Below are 21392 nucleotides of genomic sequence, written 5' to 3'. Positions count from 1 at the left end.
AAGGCTGATTACAATTGGGAAAGACAGAAGGTGTGTGCATGTGTTTGTGTTTCAACCATCCAAAGATGTGGGAAATTAATCCAAAAGAGTAAATGAGCCATGTTACTGAAACTAAGGTATAGTCTAAAATGTAAAACAGGACATTTGATCTGTATGGGTTTGTATCTAATTACACATTTTGATATAGTTGTTACAGAAACATGCTAACCTACGCTACCTCATGCTTCCTGTCTTCCTTTTCCATACGTCTAAGGGGAGCTGATAAAGTTATGTCACCTTGAGTTTATTCTACTAAAATATGTTTGAATGCTAAAAATAATACACAGCAAAATCTTAAATTTTTCAAGCTTTGAGTTGCATTGTGGGTGCTGTAGACTAAATGTTTTGACAAGGATGAATGAGCAGATTGACATGCACATACTTGGCCAGCGTTATTGATTTTGATTTTGTGCTATACTACTTCACAAATACAGTCAGTCCTGTGAACTAGCTACTTTCATGTAACCCCGTCCATCCTACATGTGTAATATGCATTTCTCCTTGTATCAAACGTGCCCTAACAATTTGATGGTCTATTTATGCTGCAAAGTTTCCCATCTCTCCCTCTGGCATGTCAGTGTCACTGCTGTTGCATCACTTCCTGTTGTTTCCATTCCTCCACCATTTCCACCACTCCATCTCTAGGCTCCAGGGAGGAATCTTTACCCATTATTCCCCAACTTCTATATGTAACATATATGTGCGGAAGGATGAGCTCAGAAACTAGATGCCAGGTTCTAAATATATTCTATTGTAATCAATCATTTCAAATGTGAGTAATCTGACTGAACAGTGATGTCTGAATGCAAAAAGAGAGCCCAGGAGGGGAGTGAAAAAATAAAATATGACAGTTTTTTTTAATTAATAGCAATATGTGTAATTTGTATTGTTGTGTTTTGTATGTGCATGTGTTTCTCTGCTCATCAGTATTTCCTTAATATGACAAGTAAGAGAAGTGCCCAGGTTTTAGCATAAGTTCATGTGGTCTGCACAACCTTTATGGGGAACACAAGTTAAAACAGCTTAACAAAACTGAAAACCCCCAGATAGAAATAATAGGTGTGTGTGAGTGAACTTTATTGCTGTCTATGTTAGTCAGAAAGTGAAGTACGCAGTAGGCACTATTAAAGAAATGGTGAAAAAATTGGCAATAAAAATGTTTGGCAAATTGTATTTTTTGTGCTGTAAATAAGGCAAGACAGCAATGCTAGGAGAACATTTTACTTCACAAGTAAATATATTTAGTTTATACCTCAGTACTGGAGACAGCTGCACAGCAAAATCTCCAGTGTTAATTCAACTCCTATAGTGTTAAAGTTAACACTTTTCCAGTGTTTATATAATTCTCACTGGTTTAGAGTTAAAGTAACACTTTGCAAAGTGTTATTATTTTAACTCCATTGTAGTGTTAAAAATATAACACCCATAGTGTTAGAATTTCACTCTGTATGGTGTGAAGTGTCTTCACTCAGAGTGTAACTACCTAACATTTATAGTGTTGTTTTAGGACACTGATAAGTGTTCACTTTTACACTGGCTTGGGTTAACTCTTTTCACTGAGGGTGTTACTACACAACAACTATGGTGTTATTTATGACACTTTTAAGTGTTTATTTTCACACTGGATTGTGTTGACTGTTTTCACTTAGAGTGTTATTCTGTAACTTTTACAGTGTTATTTTGGCACTTTAAAGTGACATATATGAGCTTTTAAATACTAGTCTGTATTAATTGTCTGAATACAAAAATGCATTAAAGTGCAATTACTGTATGACGACTGTGTTACATTCAGTGAAAATCCTTGTTAAGTCCCTTTACAGGATAAAAGGAGAAAACATAAAATTGGTCACATAAGCATTTTAATAAATATTAAATTCCAAGCACCATACAGCATACGTTCACAACAAAAATAATGGCACAATGTACAGACCATCATCATCACCATAAGCACTTTGCAAATCAAAGGGCTTGTATATTTCAATACAGTCTGCTTTAACAACATCTTTTTCATCCGTTTCAAACACTTTATAAGCATGGCAATGTTCACTGAAATTTTCAACCACAAGCTTCTGAACTATGAAGTAGGTGTGACTATTGACCAAAACTATTGTTTTTATTCTGCAAAACACCGGCATCTCATGTTCAGAACCACAACAAATGACCAATCCTGTTCTGTACTCAGTCCCATTAATGTTAACCCAATTAGCAGAGAAAGCCTCTTCTGCAACAGCAGGCAAGCCTAGGGAGATCATTTCACTATTTTCCTCACTATCAACATCAAATGATTTCAAGGGCCCATACTCAACATGGCTTAAAGGACATGTCTCCCACTTGTATGCTATGGATGTTTGATGTTTTTTGGCAAGTGACACTGTGATGTTCTTAAAGTTCTTAAGGGTGTCTTTGAACACCCTATGTTTAGCCTCACCTCTCATGCTCCATACATGCAATAATGGCCCAATTTTTCTGATGCAAGTTGGGTAGTGCAACATAAAGTGGTGTTTGGGAATCATGTTCCTACCTGGATACAACAATTTGAACAAGTCATGATGTTCCATTGTTAAATGTTTTAGAAGCACAGTCATGCCATGTGTAACAGATGGAGAGAATATGATGTTAATTATTTGCAACAATAGCAATAGCATAGTCCAGTTCTGATTTCCTTCTGGCACAATATCACCAAAAATTAAAGGAATGTTTCTTATCAGACAAAGAGTCTGAATGGAGTTAAGACCTATACTATTACCACTACTGTCTAAGTTCACCCTTGTTGGACGATTTTTGCTCTCCAAGTAGCCATAGTCAAAAGCATAGATCCGTGACAAAAGAGCAGGTTTCGGCAGAAAATTGTCTGACAGATATTCCAACAGTAACTTTATCTCATATTGTGCTACCCCTTCGAGAATATCATGCATAATGTCCAAGGAAAAGTTCTGGCAAACATGAAAGAATTGAAGAGTGTTCAGTGTAGAATTCTTTCTTAAGCCAAACACATGTAGCTTTTGAGGATCAGATTGCAACTCACTGCAGTGCATTTCAAAAAGTTCTTTCCCTCGTAAGATGATCTTTGGATCATCCTCAGTATACACACTCTGTGCATCCTGTTTTGCAATTAAACACAAACGACAAAAGTAACGTCCACTGAAAGACTCAACAAAACCCAAAATTGAGTGCATCCCCAAGTTGTCCCCAGTTATCTGACATATAGTGCCATGGACCTTTTCAGATGAGAAGGGTAAATCAATGCCATGGCTCTCCAAAAACTTTATGTCATCAATCAGAGGCTGTAAAATAGGATCAAAGCCGTATTTTTTCACATCTTCTGCATGAAACAATGCAACCAAATGAATGTTCATCAATGCAGAATTTAACTTTGGAGGCAGATTTCTGAGGACAAAATAGATTGCACCAACTTTGTGAACACCACGTTTGGAACCAAGTGGATTAGCAGTCTCAAAGTCATCATAATAAAGCTGAATTTGCAAAGAAGTCTGTGGTTTTGAAAACAATGGATGAGACTTATAGTAACTCCCATCACAAAAGTCTTCATATCTGTCTTCTTTTGATACACATAGTTTAGCAAGCAGCTCGCAAATATAAGAATTGCGACATATAAATTTGATTGTTTCCAAAATTGGAATGTACACAAAAGTGTCTTTTACTGGTACCTGGTCATAAGTGCCTGATTTTTTATTTAACCTTGTATCATAGCGTATTCCTAAAGTCTTTTCCACTGGATCCACAATTCCCCATTTTTCACGGAAATATGACTTTCTTTTAGCTTCAGTGTCGAACTTCTCAACTGGATTGTCAAAAGTCTCAAGACATTTTTCCACTGGAGATCTAACAGGATTTTCTGTTGGCACAACGTTCAGTACTTTATGTTTAAACTCACAGTGCAGTCCATCTGCAAAATCTTCCAAATCACAAACAAGTGATGACACAAAACTATTTGCCAAACCACTACCATTGAGTTTACCAATAATTTTAGTGCAAATTGCTTCAGAATTTTTTTTAATTCTTTGACCTGACCCATTGTTTTCAGAACACCCAACCTCTAGGCTCTGAGTAACACTTGTTCCTGCAACTGCTATGTCTGTATCTTGTAATCTGTCAAAATCAGCTTGAAATGACTCTGAGGGTTCTGCATCACCACTTTGACAACAATCTTCATCATGAACACTATTTAAATGTTTTTTTAAACCAGAATATGTAGTGAACTGACGGCTGCAACCATCTTGTGAACAAGCCAACTTAAATTTGGTGCTTGGATAAAAACTGTGACCTAGTCGCAAATGACTTATCAAAGCCTGACTGGTGCTATGCAGAGTTTGACAGATAAAACATTTAAACATGGTTCTCATTCAACATTTTGGCACGCAACTCACGAACACGTGGTGACTCATCTGTTGAGGTGGCATCAATGTTGAATATGGTGGTCTGCACAAAACTGTAGAGATGAACCAGTGACTCGTCGTAAGATAAGTTGAACACGTAGTGGGATTTGAAAAGTTCATCAAAAGCACTGAGTGAGCTGGTGGCTTGGCAGGGGATGAGCTGTTTGTCCACTGCAATGTAGAAGGTGTCAATGCTGTTCTGGGTTCGACCAACAGCGAGGATGTATGGTTGTTTACCATCTCTTGCTTGCAAGTGTTCATCAATGCTGCAGCATGACTAAAAACAAATGAGATATTGACATATAGGCCTAGCTTATACTTGCTGAGTATGAACCATTCATTCAGTTTGACATTATGTGCCTTGCTAACTTATTACAAAATACTAAGACACATACTTCATGGAGAGGAAAACTAAAAAGTGCAAAAACTGAAAAAGTGTTTTGTAGGATTTTAAAAAGTGAGACAACATATTTACCTTGTGAAAGTGCACCATTTTGTGTGCTGCATCAGTTGGACTTATTTTGGTTCTCCTCTTTCGTCCAGCTGTGGGTGGCAAAAGTTGAAGGAGTAGCAGCAGAGAGGCCATGTCACTGTCCCAGTCTGTGTATGGTTGAATTTATAAAACAATTTCAAAATGACAGGTAAAAATAAATATTATTAAAATCAAACAAGCATGGTGCGACGCCTACCATTTGCATCACTCTCTGTTGGTTTCTCAGCAGCTTTTATCAAACGACACAGGTCAGTTGACTGAGTCAGCTGTTTGGCTTCTTTAATAACCTTTGGCTTGAATGACATGTCCCACTTCTCAAGCAACTTGGTGGCTGTTTCAGCACCAAACAGCAGCAGGAAGTCTTGATTGACCTGTTCATCATACACACAGGACATAAAGACAGTGCTCAACATTGTTTACATTGCAATGTGATTTTGACCAATATGGGATATAGCCTGACTGGGATGACCAATGATCACATCTTTTACTGTTGCCATCCACATCAGCAAAAAAAAAAAAAAAGGATTAACAGTTGAAAATATCAAGTGATTTGACTTACTAGTCCTTTGACATCCAAAAAGCGTGGAAATGTTTTGAAGACATCTGCAGTTCTTTGTGGATCATGCACCAGATCCTGGCGATGTTGGAACATCATTTTCATCTTCTGAAATACACTTGCTTCATCAGGAGAGTGAACAAGAAATGAGATGGCCTCCTTGCAGGCATCTCCATCAAGTTGCTGAGGCAATGTGGTTGCTAATCTTCTGCGCTTAGGCCCTTGTTCTTGATGCACTGGGACTTCCTTCACTGGCCGTTTGGTTGTAGACCTGGACATGGTTTTGAGGCGCCACGCTACATATCCAGTGCCTTTCACTCCGTCGTAGAAATGCTCCTGTCACATTTAAACATAGATGAAAAATAAACATCAAATGCGATCTTACAGACTTTGCAGATTCAACAAAAAGAAACCCAAGGACTATTATCATGTAACAGGTGCAATACATGTTAAACAACATCCACAATTTCAATACAGTTTTATGACAATAGTTATTACGAAAGAGGAATTAAGATTTTTCTTTTAAATCATTTAGCTGATGTAATTATTCCATGATGAAAACTAAATAATGTGCTGTTTTACAATCACTGCATGACTTACATAGCCGTTTGGAGAAAATGGATCCTTCAATGAGGGAAAGAGTGTAATTATTCCAAGGGCATATTTCTCCTTTTGCTTACGGGAGGGAATTCTGCTATAGAGGAAATACAATTGACAATGTTAAATCAGAAGTATGTGTCTTTACTGCAGTATACATTACAAGAATATTCCATATGGCCCATCTTTACTTTTTTATTAGGTACTATTACTCTTACCCATGTCTCTCAGTCATATCACTTGCCAATATGTTAACAAGCTGCCGCCGGGTGCGGTGGCTCAGTGAATTTTCGGCATTGTATTCTTCAAGAATTTCCTCTCCACCAGGTTTCCTAGTCAAGGCATTTTTAACCATCTGCTCATATAAAAGGGAAAATAATAACAATAAAAACTTGTTTGTCAGTAAAGGTGAAAGTTTAGAGGAATGTCAACAAACCTGTGAAAGACATATCTAGCAAGAAGCACTAACTTCTACTAACATTTTTTCATACAGGGCAAGTTGGGAACCACCATGTTTTGAATTTCAATTTGTATAACAATCTACAGTATAAACGGTGTCAACTCAAAAATACAAAAGACATTTTCTGTTCTCAATTACCTCTTTTGCAGCCTCTGACACAGAAACATTTGGTGCAGAACTGTCTTTGCTGGATCTACTGCGGCCTGCAGGAATGCCCTTTTCCCTGAGGTCACTGTCACTTGATGAAAGTGATATAGTGTCCGTGAGGGAAGATAATGTATCCGAGGAGGATGGTGTGGAATGAGCTAAAGGACAAAAATCTTTGGGAGAGATGATTTGGTTAACTTTCTTTAGGCTACTCCACAATGCCATTAATAACACAATTTCAATGTTCATGTTCAGACAACATTCTATACAAATATGACCCAGCCCTGTCCACTGTCATGTATATTGCATGAAGACAGGTCAATGTCATCTGCATCAAGAGCAAAAGAACTTGGCTCTACATTGAGTGGGCTATACTATGAAAATTTAAGTTATGATAACATTTACCTTCATCTGAAATCTTTTCACATATTGTCAGGCATAGGTCTGGTTGGGCCTCCAGTAACTCCAGAAAAATGTCTTCTTCGACAGCTGTGTCAGTTTCATCGAAAATATCAAGGTCAGCAGCATCCGGAAGTCCAAACTTGGTTTTGGCTTTACAAAAAGATAAGCATAATGTCACCTAAAACGCCTGAAAAACTTTTTTAAAAACTAATTTTGACTTTTTTTATTTAGCTAATATTTATTAACAGCTGTTTTACCTGTCTTTAAAATGGTTAAATTAGACAAGTCTGCAGCAACAATATAGGCCTAGGCCTACTGCTCTGTACTGTTTTTAATGTCACACATTAAAATAAAATGTGTTAACATTTAATTCGTTTTTTAAATAGATGAGATGCAAACATGATGAACTGATACATGTGCAACAAATTTTGTTCTGCCAGGTTATCTTACCTTCACTGATGAATTCTAGATAAGTGAATCCTGCGTGCAATTTAATGTACTTCTTTACATTGAGGTATTTCACTTTCAGCAACATGTCTTACAACAGCACCTGGTGGAGAGAAGGGGGCACAGAATATTTTTTACCATATATTTAAACCATAGCTTAAGTGGCAACAAATCCGGACAACTTTAAGAAAATATTAGGCTATACATTGTGTGATGATCTGTGAAGGGGTGACAGACCACTTCAACCTCAGGAACATAATTTGGCTTCCCCCTGCGCACTAAAATAGCTGAACTTGGGTACACAGAAATAGCATCCAATGAATTATCCACCCATCCACATGTTTATAAGACGACAACGGCGATCTTCTCGTCTGCACGCAGGCTAGATACTTAGTTCTGCTATGTTGCGAGTAAATCGCTGTAGCCTACTTGGGGAAAAGCATCTCTGTTTAAACCATGTCAGGATGATAATCCACATAAAATTTCCTGTTGAACGCACACCTGCCTTCATCACGCTTTCACTTATGACAACAAATATCCCTTATACTGTAAATTAATGAGTGCAAGTCTTACATTTATATCGGGAGTTTCTGACACATGCACAGCCGTCTGGCTAGTTGCTACTTTGTGGTGGTTGTTTTGTGACACGACATGCTAGGATTATCAGTGGAGGCGACGTCAACGACCCTCAGTCGTTATACAGCTTTGTCTTAAACACTGGATGGTAGCCTATTTCACTAAAACTGTAGAAAAGGGGAAAATGTTCCCTTAGATTAGGCCTACTACAACATGTATGATATATCCTAACCGTTAGCAAGCAATCCATGCACAAACGCAGCGCGCCTTGCTTGGTCACTAACATCTAACAGAATTCCATAACCCCCTGCCACTTCAAAGATTTGTAGGCTAGGCTACTGCTAAACTCGCTGGTAGCACGTGTAATTAGCCTATCTTGACGCTTTCCAAAACTTGAGTTGAACGTCTCCATGTGATTGTTTAGTTCACTTTTAAATAGGATATTTCTGAGGCGAATGTTCGCTTCCCTTAAAAGCAGTGGGCTAAACGCATTTGTCTTAGCTGCCAGCTAGGCTACCACAAATTCAAATTTTAACATTACATTTAACATATCCAGAGGATAGCTAACTCCTCCCTCGTTTCATTTAATAAGCATTGAACACTGGAAAGCATTTCTCTTATGACATTAGAACTAACTAGAATTGAGAATTATATTGAGCACGCATTTATTTTCGCTGCAATATTAACTTGTTATAGAGGATAGTTTAGCTACCTAAGCTAACGAATCCCATCTCTTACCGCAGATGAATACACTCCACATTAGGAAAATATTGCATGCTTCTGATAAATAATGTTATAGGCTAGTTAGTTACAATATTTAATAATGATAAAATAACATAGGTCTTGTTGTATAGTTCTTACCTGAACAACCTCCTCGATCTTGACAGCAAACCTCTGGCGGACTCCTCATGCCCATGAGCGCGAAAAACCCGGATGTGGAAATCAACTCCAAATGAGTGTTATAGTATTGACTCTTTGAAATAACTCCGGCTACAGAGCTTTTTCAGCACCGTTAGTGTTACTGTAACTCTCAAACCAACACTTTTCAACTCGAAATTTTTAACACCAGTAATTTTAACTCACATCAACACTTCGGATTTTGCTGTGTGTATATTAGTACCCTCAAACGTTAAAACTGATACATTAAAACACAACCAAAGCCTAATGATCAGTTTAGCTTATGTCCAGATAAAAGTAAAATTCCGTTTCCTACATAACCAACTGATTGCTTACATATTTCTGTGAATATAACTTTACTGTATAGCTTTCTTGGTTGGTATTAGTCAGATGCAGTGTGTCTCTGCAGGCTGCATGTATAAAACATATTCCTTCAGAAGATAAATTATATTAATATTAATCCAAAAGACTTAATGTAACTTGATCCAGACCACATTATGTGTTAAGCATAAATTCCTATTGTGAGCTAACCAGGTAAAAAGAGAGCCACCTTTTGACACTGAAAACTGGCTGTATGTTCACCATACCTCTTTAAGCCATTAAAGATACTCACTTGGCAGTACATGCCTTATAAAGTGAGTTAAGATCACAGTTCTTCTGGCCAAATTTTGGGTTAAACCATTGCTAAAATATGCTGGGTTTCTGTAAAAACTGACAGTTTTTAGTATGAAGTTGTAGGTCATGCACTGCGCTTGTGGATGAGAGATATATATAAAAAAAAGTACAGCAAGTGCAAGCACCAGGAGACTTTTACATCTTTTCTTTGTCTCTCGAAGGACCTCTCATGTCAGATGATTCACTGTTAACCAAGGAAAAGATGAAAAGACTTTCCCCCTCAGACAGCAAAACCTTTTCTGACTCCTTTCCTGGGTACTGTGTCACTGCAAGTTAAAAAAAAAAAAAAAGAACTGAAATGGAAAAAAAAACAAGAGCTATCTATACACTGACGACTAAATGAAATTATTGCATCATACAGGATGAATAAGTGATGATTTTTAAAAGTCTCCCATTTAGTCAATCTGCCAAAAATATTCTCAGTCTGCAGGGGATGGACACAGCAACATTAATGTCTGTTGTTATGCCGGCAGTCTAATGTAACCTAATGCAACATCACTGCAACTATGTGAAGCATATAATGGTTTTGGTAAAACTTACTGTAATGTTAAGATGCCCTTATTCATGTGTTTGGTAGCAGTTTAAATGTTATTTCAATCAACTACTGACCGGGGTCTCTTCTAAGAACCGTGTTGCTTACCAGCCTCCACGCTCTCACTTCTGCCTGTGCCATTTTGATATTATGGCATTTTCTGTATCTGCTCTTCATTGTTTCTGTGGCACGAAGAAAGAATTTTCCACAAATGTTATATGTTTAAAAGTAACCTAGTCAGTTTTGAAGATTAACAAAGACTAACACTGAGCAGTGCTGATTTTCTAACACTGGAATAGTTCTAACATTTTGAGTTATTTTCCAGTGTTAGAAAATCAGCACTGCTCAGTGTTAGTCTTTGTTAATCTTCAAAACTGACTAGGTTACTTTTAAACATATAACACTGTCAAAAGTGTTAATTTAACACTCAACAGTGTTGTATTTAACACTCAGAGGTGTGGACCCATATAGACACTCTCCAGTGTTAATTTAACACTGGAGTTTTTGCTGTGTATGAAAAGATGAAAGGATTCCTTCCTAAGACGGAAACTTGTAAAACTTTTCTTTGTGACAGTTTTTGGACAAGTGTGACTGTGCCTCCATCTATGAGAGTCAGAAGCCTGTCGACTATAGTTTTATTTATGCGCTTTCATTTGACTTGCTTAATATTTGCTTGTTTAATCAATGTCCTGTTTGGCAGCATTGTGGTGGAACAGTAGATTTTTGTTATTTACCTGCTTGGAGGATTTTCTTTTTTTCTAGAGTTCTGCTTAACTGCATTTAATAAATGTGCGTTATTGTGAGCTCAATGACAGAATTGTACACAGAAATTACAACAGAGCTATACAGTACTTACTGATTGTCCAGGTTCACCGCTGTAAGCACTTGTGGACTCAAGACTTTTTAAGTCTTGAGTAAAAAAATTTAAAAAGAGACACAGTAGGTCTAGTGTGTGTGAGGACTTATTGTCTTATTGCATTCTGCTAAATGTACAGTATGTCTTAGAATATAAAGGTTTCAGCCCTTTGTGACACCAAAGTGAAAAAACAGCTGATGTCACATTCTGACTGTAGACAAACAGTACCAAGTTTTAAGCGTATGTCTAATCTATTCAGCTGACTTTGTTTCTTTGTTCTCAAATCCCAGACTTTTCCAAGCTGCTAACATTTTTTGGTGGCACAGTGTCTCATTTCGCATATTAATACACTTCTCTGTGGTTTGCTCGCAGAAACAGCAGATTGGTGTAAACTAGATGCACAAACTGTTTGTCAGCCCATGTCTTAACTGTCACTTTGTGTGTCAAAGCTAGATCAACTTGTGCCTCACAGAAAGACTGGCTCAGAGATTGAACGCAGCTGTGCGAGTTGTTGCAGGTTCTGTTGTTTGCTCTGCAGGTGTGAGTCTAAAACCATAAAATATACATGTATGCTATTTTTTCTGTTTATACATAAGGGGATACAGTGCACATTAGATGAATACCACCCAAACCGTAATCTCCTTATTGCAAGTTATCTTGAAAACTCCACTGCTGTGTGAAATATAAGTATTTGGGACAATACACTATATGTTTTAAAACATATGGACACAGAGGGTAAGATAAATTGCTGATTCTCACATTCAGGATAGTGAGGAAGTATTCAAATGTCTGCAGGTCTCTAAACCTGTTACACCCTCAAGATTATGTAAAAGAGGTGTTGCAGCTTCTATACACGGGATATAAAGGTGGATAAAATATCTTCACAATGAAGCTACAAATTTACAATCAAGCATTTATTTTTTCATTCACTGAATATTGTTCCAATTCAGATTTGTAACTCGATTTCGAAAATATATTCATCCCCATCTAAACAACCTGTTCACAATACTCAAATTTGCACTTTCAGGTGTGATTTTGACAGCAAGTGTACACAAAACTTGTCTGCGGTCCTGCTGTACTGTTTCCACGCAGGATGTTGTTCTGCTCTAAGTGAAAAGCTGAACAGGATGATATAGAAGGACACATAGGGCAGATTTGTGTATGGAGGGACAGAGTGTTCCTCGGTTTCATTTCACTTCAGGCGACACTGGCCAACTTGTGATCACCGACGACAGGGGAGCCGAGAAATAAGTCATGATGTGGTGGGTTCCAGTGGCAGAAGCTTTCATCTTTTGGCCGCACATTTCATGGCACCTCTCTCTTGCGCGCGCACACACACACACACACACACACACACACACACACACACACACACACACACACAGAGAGAGAGAGAGAGAAACTCGCTATACATGCAAGTCCACTAGACACACACTTTGGGTGGAAAAAATAAGAAGAAGAAGAAGAAGAAGAAGAAGAAGAAGAAGAAGAAGAAGAAGAAAAAAACTAGGACATCAAAAGTCCCGAAGGCTTTGAGCTACGATTTTTTTGCATAATCAGGAAAAAAACTGAAAGAGGGAGAGAAGAAGATAGAGAGAATACTGTAATTAAATTAGTGCATAAAGAAAACGAGGAGGAGAACATGGGAAAACACGGATGAGCTCTATCAGAACAGAACCAGGGTAGAAGCACCAGAGTGAGAACACTCCTGATTAAAGTCGATTATTGATAGGGCTTCTTAATTTCCCCCCTCTCTTCTGCGGAGTATTTAAAAACACGCGCACTGCCTACAGTTCAGCTGGTGTCAACAGGGAGGGGGGTCCCTTTGAGATAGAGGGGGAGGATAAGAAAAAGAGAGCGAGCAGGAGGGAGTGCATGCAGACTGAAGTTCTGCCTCCCTCTTCCTCTTCCTCCTCTGCTCTTCCATGAGGAGAGAATTACCCATCCAGTCTGGAACCGGTGTGGGGGAAAATGCTTTTTCTTCAGGCTATATTGAAGAGAAGGCTGCTGCAAAAAGGTAAAAAAAAAAAATGAAATGTGTATTTATTTCATTAATCTTCATTGCTTGACTTTTTGTTCACTCTTCTGCGCATTCTGCAAACTTGAAGAACCCAGACCGCCCGGGGCTACTTTGTCGTCGCAAGTCCGTTGCCATCGATCACATTTTGATTGCTCTGACTTGTAGGCTGCTTGATGCAAGTAGCACAATATTCCCCTACTGGGCACATATTTCTCACTTTATATGGGCGTTAGTGGTTCCTTTATCGGCTATCGTAGACAGGAAACATATAGAATTCAGTCATTATTAATATTTTTAAATCCGAGAGAGCGATCTTTTAGCCTTGTGGGTTACTGGTTAGACATCATATCTAAAAACAACCCTCCACCTCCCACAAACATGAGCAAATAAGTCACCCGACTTTAATTGTTGAGCATGCCGATAAATTTACAGTTTGGTATCTCGATCTTCGTGATAGTAAATGGTTCACTGTGTATTTTTTGTATTTGTATCGATCATAGAAAAATATAAACAAAATTAATTTAATGTTAGTTATTTATTCATCGTGTCACTTCTCGCTAACAGATGGAGCTTTATGATAGCTATAGTCATCAGTTTTGAGATATGATTATATGATAATATACTTATTATAGCCTTTTTTATTTTTTTATTTTGCTCTCATCGATGTAATGCAGTATTTCTAAGATTCTGTAAGTCAGTGTTGAGTTTCAAGGCACTTTAACTTGATGGGTTTGAAGCTTGGATAATATTTCTTTGATCTTAATTTGTCACCTCGTGCAGCGTGGCACTGAAAGTTCGTTTTAAAGTGGCCTCCTGGGATGTTTTCTCCTGCTGCTTTTTTCAGTTTTTGCACCGATGCAGCAATATTATTACGTCTTTCAGGGATTTCTATCGTTGGTTCAGTCGTCTGCATGCGACGCTCCTCCAGTCGTTTCTGTCTGTGTTGGTAGGAGAGGGATATGCAGTTTTTTTCCCTTCTTTTTTCTCCCTCTACTGCTGATTTATTTATGAATTTGGAAATCTAATGCTTTGAAGTGAAGTCTGAAGACGCAGTGGAAAGGGAAGCAAATGGGGACAAAACGCCGCCTATTGGTCTGACAGGGCGCACTGCACCTCACCCTGGGGTTATTATGACAATAATAACAATCTGAATACCCAGCGGAAGTGAAAGACGAAGTTGCTTTACTGCACCGAAGTTTTAAATATAAATCATCATATTCCCTATTTTTCGATCTAAACTAAAACAGAGTTTAGCCTGTGACACTTGTAGCAAACAAATCTGATATTTTACTGCAGCGGTTTCCTCAGTCTAAACTGCCTTCCACACTCACAATATATACAGTTTAAAGAGTACAGTAAATGAAATACTCCAGATTTAACAGATTAGGATTACATATATTAATATTTTGAAGTTAGATACACTATGACTAAATTAGATAGATGCTCTCCAACAGTTCGGAAAAAATCTGTAATAAAGATCAGTGACGCATGCCATTGTTCAAAGCTAGGCAGGCATGTAAAATTAAATTCTGTCTGCTAAACCTTACATAAGATATTGTGCCCCATGCAAGATTTAAACTGGAACACTGCTGAAAGTTTAAATTGGATGTTACTTTAACTGGAATTTCTAGAGTAACATAATGGGCCAATAATCAGTATTTATACATAGGGTATCATAAAATTTTAATTGTTCACTTGCCTCATTAGTTGGTAAACAACTCCTCCTGTTTTAGAGTCTCCCCCATTAAAGATTTGATTCAGCTACATTCTAATGAAACAGTGTTTCATTACAAGCACTGCCAAAGGCTTTTTCATTGTTTAAAAACTGACATAATATTCTTTTTTTCACAATAGTACAGCAAGAATATGAGCAAAGTACCACTGCATGTTTTTGTTCCTAATTGGCTATAATTTGTTTGTTTGTTTGTTTGTTTTTATTTATTTACTTATTTTTTTAATAGAACCATAAAAGAAAACATTAAAAAAATCTTGTTGAAAAAGTATGCTTTGTAACATATGCTCTAAGGACTCAAGCATCTGCTTTTTACAGGACACTTTAACTTACATATGTTCTTAAATAAAACATCAATAAGTATAATACAACAGTTTAAACACATAAAACCATTAATGTTTATATTTTTTTTTCCCTGTTTGTAGCTCAGAGATCTGAATTAAAATCAGATTATTATTATTATTATAGATGTGTTTGGCACAACAGAGCATTCAGAGCTGTCCTGTCTGGCAGGATTAAAAAAAAAATCAGATCATCGTCTTCTCTGTGTTGTTGTGGGTTAGCAAGATGTATCTCTGCCAAAACAAGGAACCTATTTCTCTTGCACTTTCTATATTGCTCCAAGTTAAAACTGTTCCTTTGTTCACTCTCAAAAAACCAAGACCCTCTAGTTGTTGATGCAAAATCTGGTGTTTGTCCACAATGTAGCTCAGCGTTGTAGTGCTGCAGGGGCTACAGGTTGTCTGTTATTTCTTTTCTTCTTTCCTCCAGAATGTCTCACTGCTGACTTGTAATTCCAGTAGTCAAGTCAAGTCATCTTTATTTATATAGCACATTTAAAAGACATCAAGTGTCGGCCAAAGTGCTGAACAGAGGGATAATATAATAAAAGAATTAAAATAGAAAGAAAACATTTTAAAAAAGAATTGTAAGACATTTAAGAGTATATAGCATATAATGTACATGCAAATATGTTGGCACATACATATACAAAACTGTACACATTCACACACAAGCATACATATGTGAACATAACGTATATACACAACATCGTCCAATAAGATAAGAGACCAAATAGACAGAATAAAAAAGATATCAAAGATATCGGTACCTTCAGATTTGCCTGTGAAGTCACATCACATCCATTACACAATGATCTTCGGGGACTAACTAACTAAGGACAACTGTAGCTTTGAAAATTGATTATCATTTCTTCAGATAGCTCATGGTTATTTTGCTGATAAGTTGCCTGTTGGCTGGGAACTTCTAGCGTGCCTGACATTTCTCCAAGTTTGAACAGTATATCTGCAAGTTCCAAAGGGAAATATATCACACTTATAAAGACCTTCTGCTCTTTATATATGAGAGAAATGGGAAACAGTGTTTAAAGAACTCTTAAATTTTTAAATAATGAAAGAAAAAATGTTCAAGAATATGTCCACTTCATTTTTTGAATCTATAAAAGTGCCATATTCTCCAATAATTCTCTACTATTCTCAAGTAGTCTGTTTTGCAAATAAAGAATAATCATTTTTTATATCCTTAGTCAAAACAATTACAGGAATTATACTTTTTTTTATAATATGTAGAAAGAACAGAAATAAAATGAGTATATTAGGCCATTTCTTGTTTTTGCCTTTTTGTCCCTTTAGTGTCATCACAGTGGATCATCTGTTTCAACCTTTTTGATTTATGATCTGGAAATTTAAATGAGGTTTTATATAGTCTTTTTCTTATATTTGCCCAGCCTGACTTAAGCCTCCACATTTATCAGGCCTGTGCAAAAGCCCGGTCATGTAAAATTGGGTCATGTGAACTGTTTTAGTTAAAGGTTTTATTGGTTTTGTTTTTTCACAGGAAAAAACAGTTTTTATTATTTTAATGTCATTTTGCTGTGACAGTCTGTTTCAATAAAAAGAAAGGTAACTACAGATAATACAAAGTTAAACTTCATCATATAGTGAAATATATTGAGATATACTGAGAGGAGTAGCCTCTTCCAGGATGATTTAGCATCACCTGATCTCAACTCAAACGATCAGGTTTTGGAGATTTTTAATCTATTTCAAGCTTGAAATAGACCAAATGACCAAATCCTTTCAAGAACACTGTTGAACATGTCCTGGTGGTTTGTGGTGGCTGACACTTTTTTTTCCTTTAATATATCAATACACATGACAATGACATTATACAGTGGGGCAAAAAAGTATTTAGTCAGCCACCGATTGTGCAAGTTCCCCCACCTAAAATGATGACAGAGGTCAGTAATTTGCACCAGAGGTACACTTCAACTGTGAGAGACAGAATGTGGAAAAAAAATCCATGAATCCACATGGTAGGATTTGTAAAGAATTTATTTGTAAATCAGGGTGGAAAATAAGTATTTGGTCAATAACAAAAATACAACTCAATACTTTGTAACATAACCTTTGTTGGCAATAACAGAGGTCAAACGTTTACTATAGGTCTTTACCAGGTTTGCACACACAGTAGCTGGTATTTTGGCCCATTCCTCCATGCAGATCTTCTCGAGAGCAGTGATGTTTTGGGGCTGTCGCCGAGCAACACGGACTTTCAACTCCCGCCACAGATTTTCTATGGGGTTGAGGTCTGGAGACTGGCTAGGCCACTCCAGGACTTTCAAATGCTTCTTACGGAGCCACTCCTTTGTTGCCCGGGCGGTGTGTTTTGGATCATTGTCATGTTGGAAGACCCAGCCTCGTTTCATCTTCAAAGTTCTCACTGATGGAAGGAGGTTTTGGCTCAAAATCTCACGATACATGGCCCCATTCATTCTGTCCTTAACACGGATCAGTCGTCCTGTCCCCTTGGCAGAAAAACAGCCCCATAGCATGATGTTTCCACCCCCATGCTTCACAGTAGGTATGGTGTTCTTGGGATGCAACTCAGTATTCTTCTTCCTCCAAACACGACGAGTTGAGTTTATACCAAAAAGTTCTACTTTGGTTTCATCTGACCACATGACATTCTCCCAATCCTCTGCTGTATCATCCATGTGCTCTCTGGCAAACTTCAGACGGGCCTGGACATGCACTGGCTTCAGCAGCGGAACACGTCTGGCACTGCGGGATTTGATTCCCTGCCGTTGTAGTGTGTTACTGATGGTGACCTTTGTTACTTTGGTCCCAGCTCTCTGCAGGTCATTCACCAGGTCCCCCCGTGTGGTTCTGGGATCTTTGCTCACCGTTCTCATGATCATTTTGACCCCACGGGATGAGATCTTGCGTGGAGCCCCAGATCGAGGGAGATTATCAGTGGTCTTGTATGTCTTCCATTTTCTGATGATTGCTCCCACAGTTGATTTTTTCACACCAAGCTGCTTGCCTATTGTAGATTCACTCTTCCCAGTCTGGTGCAGGTCTACAATACTTTTCCTGGTGTCCTTCGAAAGCTCTTTGGTCTTGGCCATGGCGGAGTTTGGAGTCTGACTGTTTGAGGCTGTGGACAGGTGTCTTTTATACAGATGATGAGTTCAAACAGGTGCCATTCATACAGGTAACGAGTGGGGGACAGAAAAGCTTCTTACAGAAGACGTTACAGGTCTGTGAGAGCCAGAGATTTTCCTTGTTTGAGGTGACCAAATACTTATTTTCCACCCTAATTTACGAATAAATTCTTTACAAATCCTACCATGTGAATTCATGGATTTTTTTTCACATTCTGTCTCTCACAGTTGAAGTGTACCTCTGGTGCAAATTACTGACCTCTGTCATCATTTTAAGTGGGGGAACTTGCACAATCGGTGGCTGACTAAATACTTTTTTGCCCCACTATATATATATATATATATATATATATATATATATATATATATATATATTATATATAAATAATAGCTGCAATGATGTATTTTTTAAAGTTAAAGTCATTGAAGGGTTTTATGTTTGTACATGAGGTGTATATGATATGAAGTTTTTCATCCCTCAGTGATAAACATTTTTTCATTGCTCTGATATAATATGAGTAATACAATATGTTGTGCCAAGTCCAAGAATGCATTAAGGCAATGAAATGACAATAGAAATATGATAATTAGACATAGTTAGGATGTGAACTTTAATTACAGTTACAAGAATTGTCTGATTGATGACCGTACGGAGTTGCTAGCTTGCTGAATCTAAATGAAAGTTGATGAAAGTTGATAGATGAGTCATGTGTCTCCAAATTATGCTGCACGTTTTGCATCCTTTTAAAAATCCTTGTGACGGCTCTGAATGTTCTCTGTCACTTCCATCATATTGTTCAGTGACTGGTCTGGGAAGTATCTTCTCACCATTTGCATCTCTTTTAAAATAATTGCACCCCTGTGCTCTAACATATTACCTCATTCTGTCTCTGACTGCTAATGCTATCATCATTTATTTTGTCAGCAGTTATGCTTCTATATATTTCATCCTGCTGACTCCTACGTGTTGATATTTACCATGTAGACTTACCGCAGTCAAAAAAAATTTAGGGTAAAGTTTGGGATTTAGTTTGATTACCACTTAAACAGTCAACAAAAATGATTATGGATAAAGTTGAGTATACCAACCTGATTTGAGAAACACATAGAAACACAGATGCTGGTTTTTCCTTTTTCAAAGAATACAGAAGTTCAAATTCTCAAGGCTGTATATTATATTTACATGATTAAATTATAACTTCCCAAAAGATGTTCCAAACCTTGAAAGCCTAAATCTGTTTCTCGATCTCTCACCTTGTATTCTAATTCTTTCCACATCTAATTTCTCATTAGCATGTTTTCTCTCCTTTCTCCTGCCTCGCCCCTCCTTCCTGTCTATCCCCTTTCCTTTCCCCCTCTCTCCCTCCGTTGCGCCTCTCAGCAATGCAGATGTGCTTTCTTTGATTTTGTCACCGGAGATTAATTAGCACTTTATTAGGAGTCCTATTTATACCTCCAGCAGGGAGAGAAAAGCATGAGAGAGCGAGAGATGAGGAGAAGAAGAGAGAAGGAGAAATGGGAGTGAAGCAACAGAGGCAGAGATGAGTCGGGAAAAGACGAATTTGGTGAGATAGCAGAAAAGATGGAAATGGAGAAAGAAGCTGGCAGTAAGTGAAACAGAGAAGGAGCGAAGAGGAAAGATGAGAAAACGTGCAGCAAAAAATGGAGACGGTGAGAAAAAGGCAAGTGCAGAAATGGAAACAATCGAAGACGCCACAAAAAGAGACTGTGTAGCAATAAAAAGAGAAATGAGACATAAAACACCCCAGAAAGGTACAAGGAAGACACAATAAAAGACAGCAAGAGCGAGTCCTTCGAACTAAATAGGTCATTAGTCACACATAGGGCTCAGGATGTAAACCCCACCTCCGCTGTCTCACTGAAATGAGTCACTTCTTACAGTAGAAAAATGTTGCCACAAATATAATCCAGACAGTATGACATCCTACAAAACGAGTTGTGTGGCCACAACCTGTGGTTGGTAGATTTATGTGGGTATTAGAACAAGCAATCAATTTTCTGTTGAGTCTAGGACAGAGGAAAAAGGGTATAAGGTGAGAAAAGAGAGTGAGATTAAGGAATGATTGTAGAAGAACGTGGGAGACACAGAAGGGAATGAAATGGAAATGAGACGGGAAAGTGACAGGTGATAATTCATCATGTAAGTAAAGCATCCAAAGAGCAAAGTTAGAAAGGGACAGACATAGATGTGGGAGACAGGGAGATGGGTGGAAAAAAAGGTTATGATGTCGAGGAAGAAGGGCGTTGGTGCAATGAGAAAAGATTAAGAGAGTGGTACAGAGACCGTGGAGAGATGCAGAACAAGGTGATAAGTAGAGAGTGAAAGGGAGCAATGAGTGATGTTTAGTGCAAAATGATATTCCACTATAGCAAGCACAGAAAACATATATAAAAGATGTATTTGTGAGACTGCAAAAAGAGCACATTCTTGTCACAATTAGGCTTCTCTGACCCTCAAACTTATCTCTGCAGCAAATGCTTATAAACTAAAAGGCATTAAGTAAAACTGATAAACAAGTGAAACTTTTAATAGGCTTTTGTTATAAATAAAATTTAGGAACATGTGTCCAATGTATACTATCCAAGCAGCAGATAACCTCTGATTTTCATATTACTTTTTTACTTGTTTTTCCAAAACGAGCTGAAAGTCTTTCACATATGCAGACTTGACGACGGTGTCATACAGGCTTAGGGTTACATCATACCACATCACATGTCATTAGGACAGACAGAGAAATTATTAAAATTGTCTTGTTATTCTAAAAATTGAATATGCTCAGTAATGTCATACTCAGAAACTGTTGAAAGTCTGTTGAAAAGCAGCTGAAATGACAGAACCCTCCACTGAGCACTCACCTGCTGTTCAGCGCACTCACAGTGGCACCATGCTGGCCGTGGGAGCTGGAGATCCCATCCAGGTGTAACTGGAAGATTGAATCTAAGATAAATAGTCAGTGACATCCATCCACATCCATGCATTTTTTTTGTCATATGATTTGATTTTTATTTATTTGAATAAAAATTTCAGTTCAAGTATATACACTGAATGTGGTTTAATGCAATCTCAGGCACATGCCTG

The 21392-nt window shown here is 37.7% G+C and overlaps 2 protein-coding genes across 4 annotated transcripts in view; one reads left to right on the top strand and one right to left on the bottom strand.

The window, feature by feature from the left end:
• grip2b (glutamate receptor interacting protein 2b) overlaps positions 1-21392 on the top strand; it is a 280202-nt gene that overhangs the window by 177619 nt on the left and 81191 nt on the right. The gene's annotated exons all lie outside the window — the stretch shown is intronic.
• Positions 4303-7626, bottom strand: LOC146632559 (uncharacterized). Its single transcript, XM_085354479.1, has 9 exons — positions 7542-7626; positions 7095-7241; positions 6681-6862; positions 6301-6437; positions 6086-6179; positions 5489-5821; positions 5126-5300; positions 4912-5036; positions 4303-4713 (listed from the first exon to the last, which is right to left on the bottom strand). Exons 1-9 carry the CDS (start codon positions 7624-7626, stop codon positions 4387-4389), a joined length of 1605 nt encoding a protein of 534 aa, XP_085210605.1. The 3' UTR covers positions 4303-4386.

The sequence above is a fragment of the Diplotaxodon limnothrissa genome, linkage group LG5, assembly GCF_057381915.1.
Source record: "Diplotaxodon limnothrissa isolate DT_005_m linkage group LG5, D_limnothrissa_male_GT1.1, whole genome shotgun sequence".
Lineage (NCBI taxonomy): Eukaryota > Metazoa > Chordata > Actinopteri > Cichliformes > Cichlidae > Diplotaxodon > Diplotaxodon limnothrissa.
Note: the sequence above shows the minus strand (reverse complement) of the source record. Positions and strands in the feature narration are given on the sequence as shown.